Source organism: Ptychodera flava, chromosome 7, assembly GCF_041260155.1.
Source record: "Ptychodera flava strain L36383 chromosome 7, AS_Pfla_20210202, whole genome shotgun sequence".
Lineage (NCBI taxonomy): Eukaryota > Metazoa > Hemichordata > Enteropneusta > Ptychoderidae > Ptychodera > Ptychodera flava.
The window spans coordinates 40844557-40862347 of NC_091934.1; the positions used below are offsets into that span (position 1 = coordinate 40844557).

A 17791-nucleotide genomic window follows, 5' to 3' on the forward strand; every position below is an offset into this window, starting at 1 on the left:
TCGTTTACTTGATGATATGGGTCGTTTATGGTGGTTTATGGTGGTTTGGCTAATTTGGCTAGTTTGGGTCGTCTCAACCTTTGTCAATAGCCCCCTACATATGCCCTAAAGGGCAATCTATATATTTTAACTACAAGGACCATATACATACCCTATACATCTTGTAGGGCTACACTTCCCTATAGAACTTGTATAAGTTGTCTTATAGGCTTTTGTTTGGTCTAAATTCCTTCAATATAAAGCCCAACAAGTCATTGCTGATGACACAGTCCACGCTGGATTATGGTGTAACAGATGACAAAGATTTTTCTTCCAAAATGTACTTTATTCATTTGGCTGGATGCACTCCACTATACACCACATGCATGTGACATAAGTCAATTACACATGCCCTCTAGCCTGGTAGATCACGCAGTTTCTTTCAAAGTTCTACAGGTAACAAAACAGACATGATATTACGTAGCAAAAGCAACAAATGGCCGCCTGTGAACATATTGGATCGCATTGCACCAACCATATTGGATTGCATCACACCATAAACTGCAGCAGCCATATCGGATCGCAGTGCACCATTAATTGACAAGCAAATGCACACTTCAATACCATGTCTGTGTGCCAAGTTTGAACAAAATCTGTTCAGGGATAGTTGAGTTATGGTTCAAAAACATGAAAAAATCGTAATAAAATGGCCGCCAGGTGGCCATATTGGATCGCAGTGCACCATTAATTGACATCCCAATGCACAGTAAAATACAATGTCTGTGTGCCAAGTTTGAACAAAACCTGTTCAGGGATAGTTGAATTATGGTTCAAACACACGAAAAAAATCACAACAAAATGGCCGCCTGGTGGCCATATTGGATCATATCACAAATAAATTGACGTGCATATGCTATAGTACTTAATCTGTGTACCAACATTGAATGAAATCTGTTCAGGGATAGTTGAGTTATGGTTCAAAAACATGAAAAATCATAACAAAATGGCCGCTCAGGGGCCATATTGGATCATATCACAAAATAAACTTATATGCATACATATGTCATAGTACTTAATCTGTGTACCAACATTGAACGAAATCTGTTCAGGGATAGTTGAGTTATGGTTCAAACACATGAAAAATGTGCAACTAATGGTCGCCTGGTGGCCATATTGGATTGTAGAGCGAAATAAATTGGTGTGCATATGTATGCCACCTTATCCTTAATACAGTTTGAAAAAAATCAGCTCAGGGGTGACAGAGAAATAGCTGCTCAGTGACAGACGGACACATGGATGGATGGATGGACGGACGGACGGATGGACAGACAGAAGGATGGGACCCAATCTATAAATACCAGCTGCACTGTGTCCACGGGGACTAATAAGATTCTTATAAGAACCATATACTACTTTGGAACATTTTGGATAGGACAGATAAGGAACACTGCATACACCTATAGAAGACCTATGTGACATGTATGTTGGTTCTTATATGGTCTGTGCAGGGTTCCCTATAAGACCCTTGTAGGAATCCTGTATTACTTGCATGTAGGATTCCTATATACAAATCCCACAGAGCCTGTATGGGGTTCCTTAAAGGCGCCCTTCTCAATCCCAGGTTCTCGCATTAGCAAATGTGTCAACAGCCCATTAACAGTTTGTCATTCTTTTGTTTTCCATTGAATATTTTATCGAGTCGCTAATATTTATATTAGATAAATCTGATAATTGAGTGGGGGCTTTAAGCTTGTAGCAGTCCTTTTTTACTTGTATGTGGGATTCCTATGTGATTCCTATAGGCCTATATAGGATTTGCTATGATAAAATGTAGGATTCCTGTAGGGCCTCATGTTTGATTCCTGTAAGAACCATGTAGGAGTCCTTCATGACCTGCACGAATGATTCAAATAGGATTCGTATACTGTTTAAATCACATCTCGTACAATCATGCTTCTATACGCACAGAGTGCCTTGGTGATGAAGCAGCTGTTGTATCACTTTTGCAGTTACAGACAGTAACAAATGCACAGAAATCAATAACTAACCCAGTGTCAAATAGGAGCTGAAAAGATTTACTGTTAGGTTGAGTATCTTACAGCTACTTTGCATCTCACTTTTAGCCAAGATCCTTCCATTTGTACACACAAGGAAGAATGAAGATCATTCAACAGTTATCATCATTGGCATGTTGGTTTCCTCTTTGGTACGGACATCAGATTCCACTTACTGTTCAGAATGTGTTGAAGATGTTTTTGACAAAAGAAAAGTGCAATGCATTGAGAGGAACCTGACTGGCATACCAGTAGGACTACGGCAAGATATAACAAGCCTTTCTCTACGAAGAAACCAGATTTCAAAAATAGATCGTGGATCATTTGACAACCTGCAAAGCCTAATACACTTAAATTTGGAAGCAAATATCATAACCCTCATAGAGGCTCATTATTTTGCAAACATATCATCCTTACAAACACTTAACATAAGGAGAAATACCATTACATTTCTTGAGGATGGATCATTTTCCAGTCTTTCTGCCCTGAAGAAGCTCTATTTTGAGAGCTGCAATTTGCCATTCCTGCGAAATAACACATTTCAAGGGCTTATTAGTCTAGAAATGTTAAGTATTGTAAACTGCAATATATCTACCATTGATTATGATGCGTTTAAAAGTCTCCTTAGTCTGAGACATCTGATTTTGACAAAAAATCAAATTTCACTTATAAGATCAGATGTGTTTTATAATATTCCAAATCTACAACTGCTAAATCTTGATTACAATAACTTGCTTGGGATTCCTAATGAGTTATGTAAATTTTGCGTAAATCTTTCTTCATTGTCTGTTGAGGGAAACCCACTAGGAAATGAAATTTTGGATGGATCTGATTTCACTTATTGTCAGTCTCTAACGGTCTTAAATCTACAGGACTGTGGAATTCAAATTTTGGAAAACAGTCAGTTTGAATTTCTGAAATACAGCACCTTGAAAAATTTAGTATTGTCTGCAAACACATTTCGAAAGATTCATGAGGATGCTTTTCATCAATTGAAAATGTACAATGTTTTCTCATAGACGCTGCCTTGGATCAAGGCCTTGATGACTTCAAAAATATCATAAAAGCAATTCCAATGCATACTCACTGCCTTAAAATGAAGCACTGGTATCTGCCAAAGCTTTCAAATGATCTATTTTCAAAGTTGACAACAGCAGTCTTGAAGGTCTCTACTTGGAAAATGACAACATCTGGGAAATTCAAAATTTTACATTTTTAAAGCTAAAATCATTAAAATCACTTTTTCTTAATAACAATAACATTTCAGTCATAGCTGTGAATGCATTCAGAGACCTAACTAAACTACAAATACTAAATCTAGCATGTAATAACTTGAAGATTGTACCTGATTACATGTTCATGGGCGTTTCATATTCACTTCAGAGCCTTGATCTATCACATAACAAACTAAACACAACATTGAATGAAAATAGTTTTTTGATATGTCAGCACTTCAATATTTGAACCTATGCAATCAGAGTACTCTAAGTAGTAATGGCTCTGTGTTTTCTAACCTTTTTAACTTAAAAAACTTAACCTTGTGCCACACTACATTGATCGATTTTGAAATTCCACTGTTTAAGCTACCATACCTTCAATTGCTTAACTTAAGTAATGTTTTTTTTGAAGGAAATCTTACATCTTTGTTCCAAACTAAACAAAACACAACAGCTCATGTTAGCATTTTAGATGTTAGCTTCTCTAATTTCATTCAGATATTTTCTGAGTTGAAGTATTTTCAGAGTATATTTACTAACTTACGAGAATTATATGCAGATGGGATATTAGCAGGGGAACCCTCATTTGCTTCGAAGACATAGTGGTCAACTTGCCACTCTAACAACTCTTTCACTAATGCAGAACAATATAAAAAGAGTACCGGAAAAGAGTTTTCAAAACTTGAACAATTTAACGAGCCTGAATATGGATGGCAATATAATAGGATATTTGCAGCCGGGAATATGGAAAGGATTAATTAATTTAGAATATCTCTACTTGAGGAATAACAGACTTACAGATGTTTCAATGGCTTCTTTTAAAAATCTTGATCTGAGTCACACACAGATTTATCTTGGGAACAATCCTTTCCATTGTTCATGCCCTTTTAAATACTTTGTGAATGCTGTAAAGAGGAAAACAATTAAATTAGGCTCTACTTTACGAGATAATGAAAACCCTGCGAACTTTCACTTACGAGATTATCAGTGTGCTTCCCCACAGAAGTATCGTTCTGTCCATCTAACATGCTGGAGACCAACAACCATTGACTGTTATCAAACCACAATTATTATGGTCACTTTGCTGGCTAATGTTGTTGTAATTATTGTATCAGCAGTGATCATTTATAAGAACTGGTGGGAGATACATTATCGTTTTTACATACTTAAAAGATGGCTAACAAGCAGAAAAGGGTTAGAAGGCCATCCTGTCAATAAACAGTCTGAGAACTACCTGTTTGTACATTGTCACAAAAATGACGATGATTGGATTGATGATTATGTATTTGAACGGTTAAAGAGAATCAAGAAATCACAACATATTTAAAAGTGACCTCCATATGTAGACATGGAAATCCTGCAAAGCATTCCTTGGATATTATATACGATTTTCTTTATTACAGTGTGATTACAGTTGTGTTTATGTCAGAACATTTTGTCAATAATGGCAAATGCATGCACTGGTTTAAACAAGCGTTAAAATTGCAAGTAGAGAACAACACAGCCCTTATTGTAGTTTTTGTTCCTGGGGAAATAAGGAGTGAATTAGCAAACAAACCAGAACACTGATAACTACTAGCAAAGTATGCACACTTGCATTGGAAAAACCAATGATGAATAGTACGGAAACTGCACAAACTTTTGAGGAAAGTTAAGAGTTTGATTAGACACATTGATGACAAAATACCTAAAGAAGGATCAAATGTGATCAGAGAAGACCAAGTTTGAATCTGAAAAGGATTGGCTGGTACAGTTACGTTAACTGTAACACTTAGCTATGTACAACAAGATTTACTATGAAATACCTGAATTCAATTGTCTAAGTACATTTAAATCTAAAATCAAAGTAAGACTTTGAGACTGTCACTGTGTGCTAAAGCAAATACAGTATAAAAATGATGTTAAAGCAAAAACATGCTCCAAAACTTGGAGGTCTGGTCAAAATCAGTGCATTCAGGATTGATGTATGGTGTAATTACAGAAATTCATTCAACAAGCAAATGAGCAAATGATAGGAATATCATTCTCATCTAACTTTCCGCAGAAGTTATTGTATTATCAAAATAAACTAATCAGACGTTTAGTCAAAATTGGTGTATTAAAGGGAAACAGTCGTCGAAACTGTGCCTGTGCAAGTTCCTTATATACGACACCCAGATGCACCTCATCATCATAGCTGCAACATTTAAAATATACGATGTAGATTATGACAGACATGTTTTAACCATCGTACCTTGGATACAGTGTTTGCATTGGTCGTAGGGTCCCATACGACATTTGACTGCAGTTCCGACGACTGTCCCTTAAGTATTTCTATAGCCTAATGACAGAAATTCATTAACTCATCATGCAAATGAGCAAATAATCAGTATGTTATCCTCATCAAACTTTCAGCAGTTCTGGAAAATATGACCCTTCTCCCCACCCACATAAAAAGACAAAATTGGGCCCTTTATATTCACATATCCAAATTTCATCATCATGTGGACCAATGACCTTGTAATATTTTAACCCCTAGGAAGCTGACTTTTGTTAAATATGAGCGAAAAATTAATATTCCTCTTCCTTGTAAGTGGTGCAGGTTACAAATTCACCTCGAGATATTTCAAAAAGTAGCGTGGTGACACTATTTTATTGATAGGGCAAACTGATCAGTAAAATTTGGTCAGCCGAGTTTGGTCAAATGACACCATTCAGAGCAACAGGTTCAACAAGTTCAAAAATTATGTAGTGATAAAATTTTTGATATTATCATTTTGTAGTCGATACTAATGTTAAAATTTCTTTGCAAAAATCATAAAAACCATATTTTTGATAGATCTGCATCTCAGGTCTTGGTATTAAACCCTTTGCTAGGAAGAGAAACCATGTTACAGTACATGTACACATATCTGCAAGAGTCACCAAATGATCTGAATTCAAAATTTAGTATTAGCTTTTATACTTCTCAATGACATTTTGTTTCTTTCTAGGTCACACTAACTGTTTTTCCTTCATGCAGGCAGTTCATATGTAGGTTGAAGTTTCTGCTTCAACTAGTCTTTCAACACCTCATATAGCTGCTAGTTTTCACTCTATACAAAATGTGAGAAATTACTCATGTCAAAGCTGTTCTTTGATTCTCTGTACCAAAACGTGTACTGCTTCATTGAAAGTCAGGCACCAATGCTTCAGTATTTTAGTAAAATACAGAGCTAAAAAATCAGTGCATTTGCATTTACTAGAATAACTCTGTAGAATTACACTTGGCTGGCTGTCACTCTTCTAGAGCATTAAATTTTCCAAACTAGTCTGACTATGTAGTTCTGAATATTACGCTGGCACGTGGATATGAACTTTGTTGAATTTTTGCGCAGGAGAAATCGATCATACTATACCATATAGTATGATTATTTTTTTTATCTTCATGACACATGTAAACTTCATATTGTATGCAAGCTAGCTTTTCTGATTTCACTGCGTGTGTGTACATGATAGTCTATATTCCCTAGCACACTTTGTTTGCAGCATTCAGATGTCTGTAATTTTTTTAATAAGTGGAAACTTCTTTTTATGATATTTTTAATGTCTGTTTTGCATATTTTCTGTTGTATACCAAGCAAGAATATAAATCAAGAAGATTCACATACATTTGTGGTATGATATTGCACCAAAATTAGTGGATATTGTGTATCCTCATACTTTGACAAGCTGAGCAGTTGTACTGCTTGTCGGTACAGTCACATAACCTAAAACTTGATATGCCCTCAATAACAAAATGTCATTTATTCTTCTTGGATATGATAGTGGAAAAAAAGGTGTAGCATTTACGACGAAAAATGTCAGAGTGATATAATCTTATTTCTTTTTGTGTTTGCCTTTGTGATTTTGTTTTTGTATACTTCTGGAAATAGTAGTAATGTCAGATCTAATACATGTATCTATTGTTTTTGTTATTCAAGGGATAATATAGATTATGGAAATATTCCAAATAAAACAAATCTTGTTGACTTATGTTTTAGAAATTTCACCATTTAGTGATTATACAATAGACAGTCAAGTGGAAATGTTTTGTGTTCATTTCCTATTAAATTTTGGAGACCTTGTAGTGTTAGAGTATAGATTTTTCATAAACTTTTCTACATCTTTTGAATCAGTGTGATCATTACTTAGATCTTAAATATATGATTACTATATAGCCAAAGCAGAGTTGTTATCACATGCCTGCAACTTGACCCTTATTATGTTTTAGATATTAGGCAATTTTTTTATCAGGTTTGTTTATAGTATGATTATATTCTCATTATGATGAAAGATGTGCATCTGAGCACTAACAAGGATTACTATATTTTGATATGGATGCTTTTTGAAGAAATGAAGTAGATTTTGAGAGTTCATGTTCTTCATTGAAAGTCAGGCACTAATTTTCTACTGTTACAGTGAAAGTATTATGACAAGAATAGCTTTGCATTTATACCTGACATTAGCATTTTGGAGACTGTTAAATTATGATATTTAACTTTGTAAAGCAAAGCTTAGTATTCCGTAGCATGTAGTAGCCTGAGCAATTCAATGTGACTTTGTTTCCTTACAGCATTGTTTCCTTCATGCAGAATAGATGAGTAAAGGGTAGTAAAACATATTTTCAAAGTGATCTTATAAACTCTTTCAAGGTAAATTATACATGTTCATTATTGACACCATGACAACATGCACAAGAAATCATAACAGCTTAGTGTAACAGAGCTGCTTCAAAGTCAACAGAGGACAACTCTATGTGCCTCTCAGTACAAGATATGTGACTGTAATTCGTACACAAAGTATCTAGTGGGAAGTTTGATAATTGGTTTTATGTTTTCACTTACAATATTTCCTATATTTATGCAGTTCATCTTTTTTCTATTCAATATAGGTCTTAGACCAGTTCATCAATAAATATACTCCTTGCCTGTGTGTTTTTCACTTTGAGCCAATATTTCACCTGTTTTGACTTGTTGTTTAGTTAATGAAGAACTTGATAAGGTCAGCTGGACCTACCAGTATATATTGCCCAAGTTGTTAAACAGTATCATGAGTATATTTAAAGTTTACTGAAAAATTGCATAATCATCGGAGACTGTAACTAAGACAACGCCATAAAAAGCATACTGATACTCATTCACAGCATTGTGAATCTTGTTCAGTACTTTGACAGTATATGCTTGTGATCCATGTGATGAATATGTTGTCGATTTGCCAATCTGAATGATTCAATTTGCCAAGTCACCCAAGTCTGGTTGGGCTGAACATAGTGTTTAGATAATCAATAAATCTATGAAACTTCAGAGAACTTGGTTCAAAGATAAGAGAGTGAATTATACCAGTTGACAAATACCTGTGAATGCTGATGGTGGGAGCTGATGAGTCAGAATGTGTGATGTCATATTGTGCGAGGTCATCAAAGGTCATCACCATTGAGATGAATCACCAGGAGAATAAAAGTGTGGTGAAGATGTGTGGCACAAAGAGTTAAAACTTCACATTTGACAGTAGAGACAATTGTGATAGAGTTATATGAGGTACAATGTGAATTTCACAATCAATGATGGTTTTTACAGAATTCAACCATCTGCAACTCATCTGTTACTCAGACACCCTTGTTCTAATTCCTGTAGTTTGTTTTCCACCTCAAAGCTTTTGATCCGTTCTCGAAAAATACAACATATGGTACACTAGTAATTGCAATCAGTGAAGTTACAGTGCTACGCTGAAAGGTGAACCTATTTGTGCACATGCATGGAAGTACATATATATACCCTGTCCAGAGAATTGTGTATTCTCTGTTGCACGAGGTCATATAATCAATAATGCAATGCCATATACAAACATGTTTGCAGGTTATAATTTACAATAAATGTACATTTATTACTTTTGTTATTACTAGCAAACATGTCTAATGATTGTACAAACTAAGTCCATCTTTTCTCCACTTTGACATTCATGAAATAATTCCTGAACTTCAAATAGATTAAGATTAACAGATACTTTATTGTAATTTTAGCGTTCACTAACGGTTTGTGTAGAAGCACTTATTATAAAAGCAGTGATTCACTTCCAAATTTGTTACTCATGACACTAAACATTTGGTAGAAAAAATAGCGCCCAGTTTTGAATTTGAATAGGTTTAGCTTGAATGTGGAACATTGATTTTGGAGAGAGTCTTTGTTTGACACCATAGGGTATTCAAGGAGTTTTGAGCCCTAAGCCTAATTGTGTAATAAATTGACTTGGGTAATTTTGTGTAATTTACAGGATAGTGTATTTAGTTTCTTGCTAAGGGGCCTGTTCAGTGCAGTGCCCTCTATGGATCCTTTACACAGCAGCTACATGATTTCCCGCCATTCTCCATGAGTTTTCACCCTCCCACAACAACCCTTTTTTCAGCTCTTCATTTTACCAAATGTCTGTTGTTAGTTTTTTGCATGGATATTTTTCCTTTTGAGTTTCTTCACTTAACGTAGTGCTTTATCCCATGTTAAGAGTTTATACTTCAATAAAGCACTGCCTTTACTGCCATTACCTTATCTCTGTTTTATACTGTAAATTACAATACCATGGCACAGATTTGTGTCTATAGAGCTGGTAAAGGTGCCGTTTTCCCAGTTCAAAATTTCGATTGGCTATAATAAATACTATTTATTGTCCAAAATGTGCAACAGTTTCAAAATATTAATGAATGAATTCTGAGACATAACTTTGATGTTAAAACGTAAAAATGGAGTTGATTGTCACTTCAGAAATACATTTTTCATGTAAAGTGACAATTTGCTGTATGCCTTTCCTACAGAGGGTATCACTATTATTGAATAAATGTGAAAATATACAAAAAAGCAATGTCTATTAAATTGCACAGAACAACTCTATCAAAAAAAGTCTCTGTATCGGGAGAAATTCTCCTGATCAGGGAGGTCAATTTTTCTCCCGATCTGGAGACAATCTCCCTTTTGGTATAGTGTACCTTGCTGACAGGGAATGGGACTGCATGATCACTGAAGATCTCATAGAACACATATTCTTCTGGTCAGTCCTCTATTGGTCTGTTCTTTGGAATTATCAATAAAAATGGTGAGACACAGTTGATATGGCTGTCTGATGGTTGCAGTGATGAGAGTTTGGCTGAATTGGTGATCTGTTCAATGGAAAAAGTTAAAAATATTAACGTGAAGTGGGTTTTAAATGCATGACCAGACATACATTGGTCCATTATTTTATTGGATAATCCATTGATTTTATTGGATACACTAGCCGTCATTGAAAACTCATACAAATAAATAAATAAATATACATATATATATATATATATATATATATATATATATATATATATATATATATATATATAATATATATATATAGTAGATAGATATATATATATAATCTATATATATATATATATATATATATATATATATATATATATATATATATATATATATATATTATATATATATATATATATATATATATGCAGAGTATTACAACATGTAACTTTAATGATTGGAAGATTGGCATGTGCATATTCGCATTGCTTTCCTTGTAAATTTTGCTTGAATAGGTCCTCTCCATCTATGATATGTTCAATGTGAAAATATAACTGACCGGCAGCGTTTAAATTCATTTACATGTTGTATTACCTACTCCACTGAAAGAGTATTGATCATAACGAGGACATGAGAACACTTTAGGCATATCTCGCCCCACAATGAAGTGTGAACATACCGGTATCACAAGGGTAGCTGACCCAATTACATAAATAGACACAAAAAAATTAGAATTATATCCTGTATGTTTACAAGTAATTATATAATTTCAAAGTGAAATTGAAATAATGATTTGGTAACACAAAGCTTCCTCCTCCTTTTTAGATTACAAAATAATGACAGAGTACAAATAAAACAATAGACAATATTTTCAATAAAAGGCAAAGGTAATGAACCTAAAAGTACAGTGTTTTAAAAATATTGGCTTTCCTACATTGGGCCTCGGGTAGCTTCCTCACACTTTCACACTGATCAACAATCAACATTGTTGACATGTGTACCCATTGATATGTAAATTACGTTTGTGTCATCCTTGGCATAGGCCAAGGGTCGACTGATATCCAGACAGTAAATGCCTAGAGAATTTTGGTATACGTATCTCAGTGTATAGCTTCATTGTATACACTACATATACCAAAGGAGAGACTGAAATTGAAGACAAGGTCAAAGCAACCGGTACCAGACAGCAAGAGTGAACTGCATGACAGTCTTTTAGACGGCTTACGTACAGGCCATTTTAATGTGTATGTAATACATGACCTAGCTAGTCTCTCTTGCACCATTGACTGGCTGGAAAATGACTTCAACAAGTGAAGGTAAGTCCTATTGTTTTTATAACAAATGAATCAATCCAGGTTTTTTAACCATCAATAAACAGATTACTGGAGCCAAAATTGCCATTCATCTTGTTGAATACATGTATGTTAGGTTAATTCACTCTGGTAGAATTATCGTGTATGCATTGTGATCTTTTCCTTTTTAAAATATTTTATAAATGAAATATACATTAATAATGTATTGCATGCAATTCTGATAAAAATTTGTTACAGTATTAAATCATTTTTGATAGAAAAAGAAGACACAAAACTGCAATTTTCGGCATTAAAATTACTGAAAATTTGTCAGATAACATCAACAGGGAAATGACCTAAATGGTCCATAAATAGACACAGACATGAATATCATGGCTATATTTAGAATGCATTTCCAGAAATGAAAGTGACTGACCAGTTTAGAATATTATACGAAATACTGTCAATTTTCACACACAACTGTACATATTTATAGAAAATGATCGTTATCTATATATTAAATACTACTGTACTAGCTGACATGTCCGCAGTAGGGCAATACATTTTTGTAAGTAGAGCAATTGTACTGTCAAGGATTTAATTTGATCATAGAGAAGCTTCAAAATTATTGTTTTAACAAAGAATAGCCTAACTTTTAGGATTTGTTGATAGCCAATGTCAATGTCGTAAAATGTAACGTGCTTTAAAACATTCAACGAAGGTAGGATATGAAAATGTAACTGAATCCTCTGGTAATTTCATCCCATATAACTAGCTACATAAAAGGGTTTAGCTTTAGCTTTGAATTTTGTTTTTGATGTTAAACTTACTGCTTGAAATAAGGAATATTTATTCTTCCTGTGTCGTATCAGCATTCGTGTCTTTTGTCCTGCACCAGATGAAGTCGAGTGAGACTGAACAGCACAAATGACATGAATGCTAGTACAATGCAAGAAACAGACAATATTTGGTATGATACCAGTATAGTGATGGTGCAAATAGAACGATAGACGTGAAAAGAACCATGGTATATTCATGATATAGTACGGTTGGCACATGCACAAGCTCTCAGTAAGAGCAAAAATCCTTTTTTGACAGTCAATGCCTGAATTTCAATATTATACTGTTATGAAACAATAGCAATAAATCACACCCAGGGATGGTATACTACTTGGTTTGACCCATTCACTTCATTTATGAACTTGCTATCGCTCGTGCATGTTAACTGGTCCAATCTTGTGGTACACTGTCGCTGGGTGTGCTCTATTGCTTTAATAAATAACTGATTCACCCTATACCAATGTGCAGAAACCTACAAATGATGTGAATATCCTTAAATTTGGAGTTTAACTTTTATTCCTCCATGCACAAATATCCAAAATATTTATGTAAAAAGACATAACTATATGATATTTCTGCAGAAATCACATCATATTAGACAATACCTCCTTATCTCACATCACAATAAAAAATAACAGAACTCAAAAGAAGTTGCACGGGAAGAATTTTTTTATATACTGTTGCAATCATTACTTGTCTAAAATCCTCCTGCTGCTTCAACCCCCCCCCCCCCCCCAGGGTTTTTATTGCTTCCAACACTCACACAGTGCAGAGAAAGTTAGCTTTTTTGTTTGCCATGTAAGCAGATGTCATGCACACAATGTCACAGTTGCGTTGTGTGAACAACAGAATGTTTGCTAGTATTTGTCAGAAAATAGAAAAGCACTTCAATGCAAAAACTATGGTATAACATGACAAGATTTTAATCTATTATTCCTGTTTTTAGCAACCCCAAATAACCTTTATCCTCAATGTTGTCAACAACACATCATGGGCAGAGAGCAGCAGCCAGTTTGTTTGTGTAATTTCAAGTTACAAATGTAGCTTGGAGACACTCCAAAACTGGTGACGTTTATCAGGTATATCGCGATGTTTACAGAAAAATATCATGGTGGATATTTCATGGTAAACATCACCAGGGTAGAACAATATGGGCAAGGGGCGTGTGTGTAGAATCAATACGTATTGTGCACATCTGGAAATAATGACATCATCAATGCAGAGTAATCACATACCTTTATTGGCTTGCACTCTATGCATTCCTACTCTATGGTGACACAGTGTACCCTCTACATCTTTTCAATTAGATTCTCGGAAATTCAAAGGAAAAATGACAATGATGTTTTTGTTGTTGCCGGCACTGGCCAGTCTATGCAAGACACAAGCTTACCACTGGATTTGTAATGAAGATATCAGAGATCAAAGAAGGATTGACTGCATGGGTAAAGGACTGACAGAGATTCCAGGTGATCTAAACTTGACCACAACATATTTATTTATGTCAAGGAACAGTATCACAGAAACTGGAGAGAATTTGAAGAAATACAGAAATTTAGAATACCTTGATCTCAGTGAAAATCTGCTTTCAAACTTGGAAAGCCAACAATTTGAGGGACTGAATACATTGAAAATTCTCAACCTTGAGAACAACAGTATTAGGACTATCCAAGATGGCAGCTTTGTTGGACTATCCGAGCTTCAAGAGCTGTATTTTGACGGCTGTGATTTGACCGTGCTGAAAAATCACAAATTTCAAGGACTTTCAAGGTTACAAGTCTTAAAGATCACCAACTGTGGACTTGAACATATTGTTGGAAAGGCTTTTGAAGGTATGGTGAACCTTCAACATCTGGATCTGTCGAGAAACAAATTGTCATCAGTCACTACCAGTGTTTTACAGTCTTTGCAAAGCCTTGAGTATTTGAAAGTTGACTTGAACTCGTTCTATGCAACACCCTCGTCAATGTGTAAATTTGCATCCTTACGGAATGTTTCAATAGCAGGAAACCCTTTTCACAGTGTGAATTTTTTACTTTCTGCTTTTCACAACTGCCCTACATTAGAATCACTCAATTTGGGTTATTGTGGATTTAAAACTTTGAAAAAATCTGACTTTCAAATGTTGAATTCATCTAAAATTCAAGAATTGGTTGTTTCAGGAAACAATTTCACAATGGTAGAGAGGCAAGCTCTAAAGCCTATTGCTTCTTTGCAATATTTAATATACAAAGGAACAGGATTAAGCATTAAGGAATTTACTGGATTCTTGCAATCTTTGGAAGGGCACAGAAATTTAAACCACCTCAGTATTACTGACTCTAACCTCATCAAACTGACTGGACAGACTTTCATTGCGTTGCTTGGGGTGCCAATACAGGAAATGCAATTGAGTAACAATAAGATACATGAAGTTGGAAATTTTACATTTTCTAAGATGCCCTCCCTCAAGAGAATCCACCTCAATGACAATGAAATTGTCACAATTGGGACAGACGCCTTTGCCAATCTTCACCATTTAGAATTTTTAAATCTGGCAAATAACAGCTTGCACAGGGTAAGCTTTCTCCATTCTTTGATGAATATGTCTCTGAAACAACTTGATCTGTCTAACAATGATCTCCATCATTCATTTTATGAGGATAATTTACAAGAATTATTCCAGTTGCTTGACCTGAACCTGTCTACTGCAGGCATTGCGCCTAGTATAACTGACCACAAATGTAATACAACTATGGCACTGGACAGCATAAATATCCCACAAAGCCATACATGTAATCTTGAAAGTTTAGACATGAGTTTCAATCCATACTTCTTCTTATTCCCAATAATGAACCAAAACTCAGGTTCATCTTTTGAAAGCATTTTGAAAGTTTGTGCTGACGGTGTGATTTGTAACAACATGATCACAACTTCCTTTCTTCAAGATGTTGTCAGTACATTTCCAAATGCAAAAGAAATTTCCTTAAAATGGAACAAAATCCAAGCCATACCTATTGGCACGTTTTCACAGTCTGGCCAGATTCAAACTCTGGATCTAAGTTTCAACGAAATTTTCTCCCTGTATCAAGGCATCTGGGAAGGGCTAAAAAGTTTAAAATTTCTCAACTTGCAAGGAAATAAAATGACCACACTTTCAAAACAAGCTTTTGAAAATCTTCCTTCGATACAGGCAGTTTATTTGGAGGATAACCCTTTCCATTGTGACTGTGCAATGCAGAAATTTCTGAGAATTTTGGTGAAAGAGTCAATGCGTCTGAGATCCTTTAATTCAAATGAAAATCTCCAGATTCTCCAAAATTACCAGTGTACATCTCCTGTGGAATATCCCTTGACCCTGGCTGAATTCATGAAGTTGGATTTGACATGCCCTAGCAAAACATGGTGGCTGACAATTGACACACATGACAAACTTGCTGTGGCAATAATCATGACTGGACTGTTTGTTTATGCTATTGTATTGTCATGTTTCTGCTTCATAGACAGATTACAAGCTACTTTTGAGAGAATACGTGACAGAATCAAATACTCCAGATTGATAAAACACTACAGAGTTAAATCTTCTGAAAAACTTAAAAGAAACCTCAGTGAAACAGAGACACAGGAGTTAAGAAAGCTTACTGTAAAGACCTATGATTGTGATGTGAATCTTGTCTTTGAAGATGAAGATCAAGAATGGGCTGAAGAGAATATAATCTCAATATTACAAAAGGTCTATGATTTGAAAGTTTGTTCTAAGGAATTCAATTTTGAGCCCGGATATAAATTTCAATTGGCAGATAAGTTGATAAAACAATGTAATAAGACAATTTTCATCCTCAGTAAAAAATTTCTAGAAAATTGTTCATTGAAACATGAATTAATGATGGCTCTGAATGAGAGAGAAGAAAACCGAGAGGTGGTTATTTGTGTTGCAAGAGAGGATGTCAGTAAATATGTTAGTGATGATATGAAGACGATCATACAGTTGGAAAAATACAGGGTGTACCCACTGACTAAAGATAGTCATGAAATGCAGAAATTCTGGCAGTGGCTGATCAGCGAAGTGAAAAGTCCCAGTGATGTAACGAATGTTGTAAAAAATGAATGCTGCTAAGGTGCCTCAGCTGTTCTGAAACTATTAACAAACAAAGATCACCAACACTATTGAATCAGAGATCTGAGATTGTTATAGAAAAGTAATAAAAAGTTGTGAAATTTATGATAAAAAAATTGACATAGGAACACCAGAATAGGTAATTACTGAACCACTCACTAGATGTACTATCATACTAGGCCTGGTATACCATCTGGATGACAAAAATGATTTTGCAAACTCCACCGTTAACATTTGAGCAAACTGAATATGCGGCAACAAATCATATGGCACACCATGAAGCAATAGCAACAAATCGGTACAAATTTTAGCATAAATCTTATCATATGTAACCATGCTTTGTTTAATTACACTTGAAAAGGTACTTGAAAGATGCATATCTGTTTATAGTGCAATATAATTACTTATCCTGGCATTTACATTGCATCAGACAAACCCCTTTTATGAATAATAAACTCTGTTCTAATGTGTTATCAGGCTCTCCTTGAAACAATGCAATTATCCATTTCTTTTTAGTTAGATTAGGTAAGCACATGTCCTGATAATAATGCAGCATCCCATTTTTACATGGCCATACAGAATTTTGTATTTGTTTACAGCACAAATTTTGACAGATGACAAGTGCAATATATTACTCTCAAGTAAATTGTCAGAGTCGCTGTGCATTTTCTACAAAATAAATTGTTGTTATAGGTGAATTCTATGTACAGTGCAAAGTTAGATATTGATTTTAATGGGTTTTTAGTTTCAATTCTTTGTGAGCCAATCATTTTGTTCATTGGTCATATGATTGAAATCCAATAGCCATCAGGAAATATTTTTTCCTATTTGTTTACAATTTGGAAATAACAAATAAAGTTTAATAATGTAGCATTGACATCTTCACATTCAACAGGCTTCAATGATGATTTTGACACAACTTTAATTAATGTTGGCTTATTTGCTTGTAAAGAAACATGTTTTTTCACATTTTCTATTCTGAGATTTATTTCATAATTTGTACATTACTGATAATAGCATTTGGTACTCATTATAGAAACAGATACTTTTATATTATGCTTATTTTAATATGTTACACAACTTAGAGAAGGCTGATGATAACTTTTGGTGCTTTTTTTAAACTTACAAGAATGATATTTCAGCGTTTTGTCATTACGGGCAGTGTACTTTTAAAATACATGCAATATTCATGCTTGACATGTTAAATGTTTTCTATTTAAAAGGTATTTTCCAAAAGAAATATATGATAAATTATATC

At 34.5% G+C, this 17791-nt stretch overlaps 1 protein-coding gene across 1 annotated transcript; it reads left to right on the forward strand.

The window, feature by feature from the left end:
- The first annotated feature begins 11385 nt into the window (after positions 1–11385).
- On the forward strand, positions 11386–17791 carry LOC139137565 (toll-like receptor 4). Its single transcript, XM_070705734.1, has 2 exons — positions 11386–11624; positions 13748–17791. Exons 1-2 carry the CDS (start codon positions 11606–11608, stop codon positions 16531–16533), a joined length of 2805 nt encoding a protein of 934 aa, XP_070561835.1. The 5' UTR covers positions 11386–11605; the 3' UTR covers positions 16534–17791.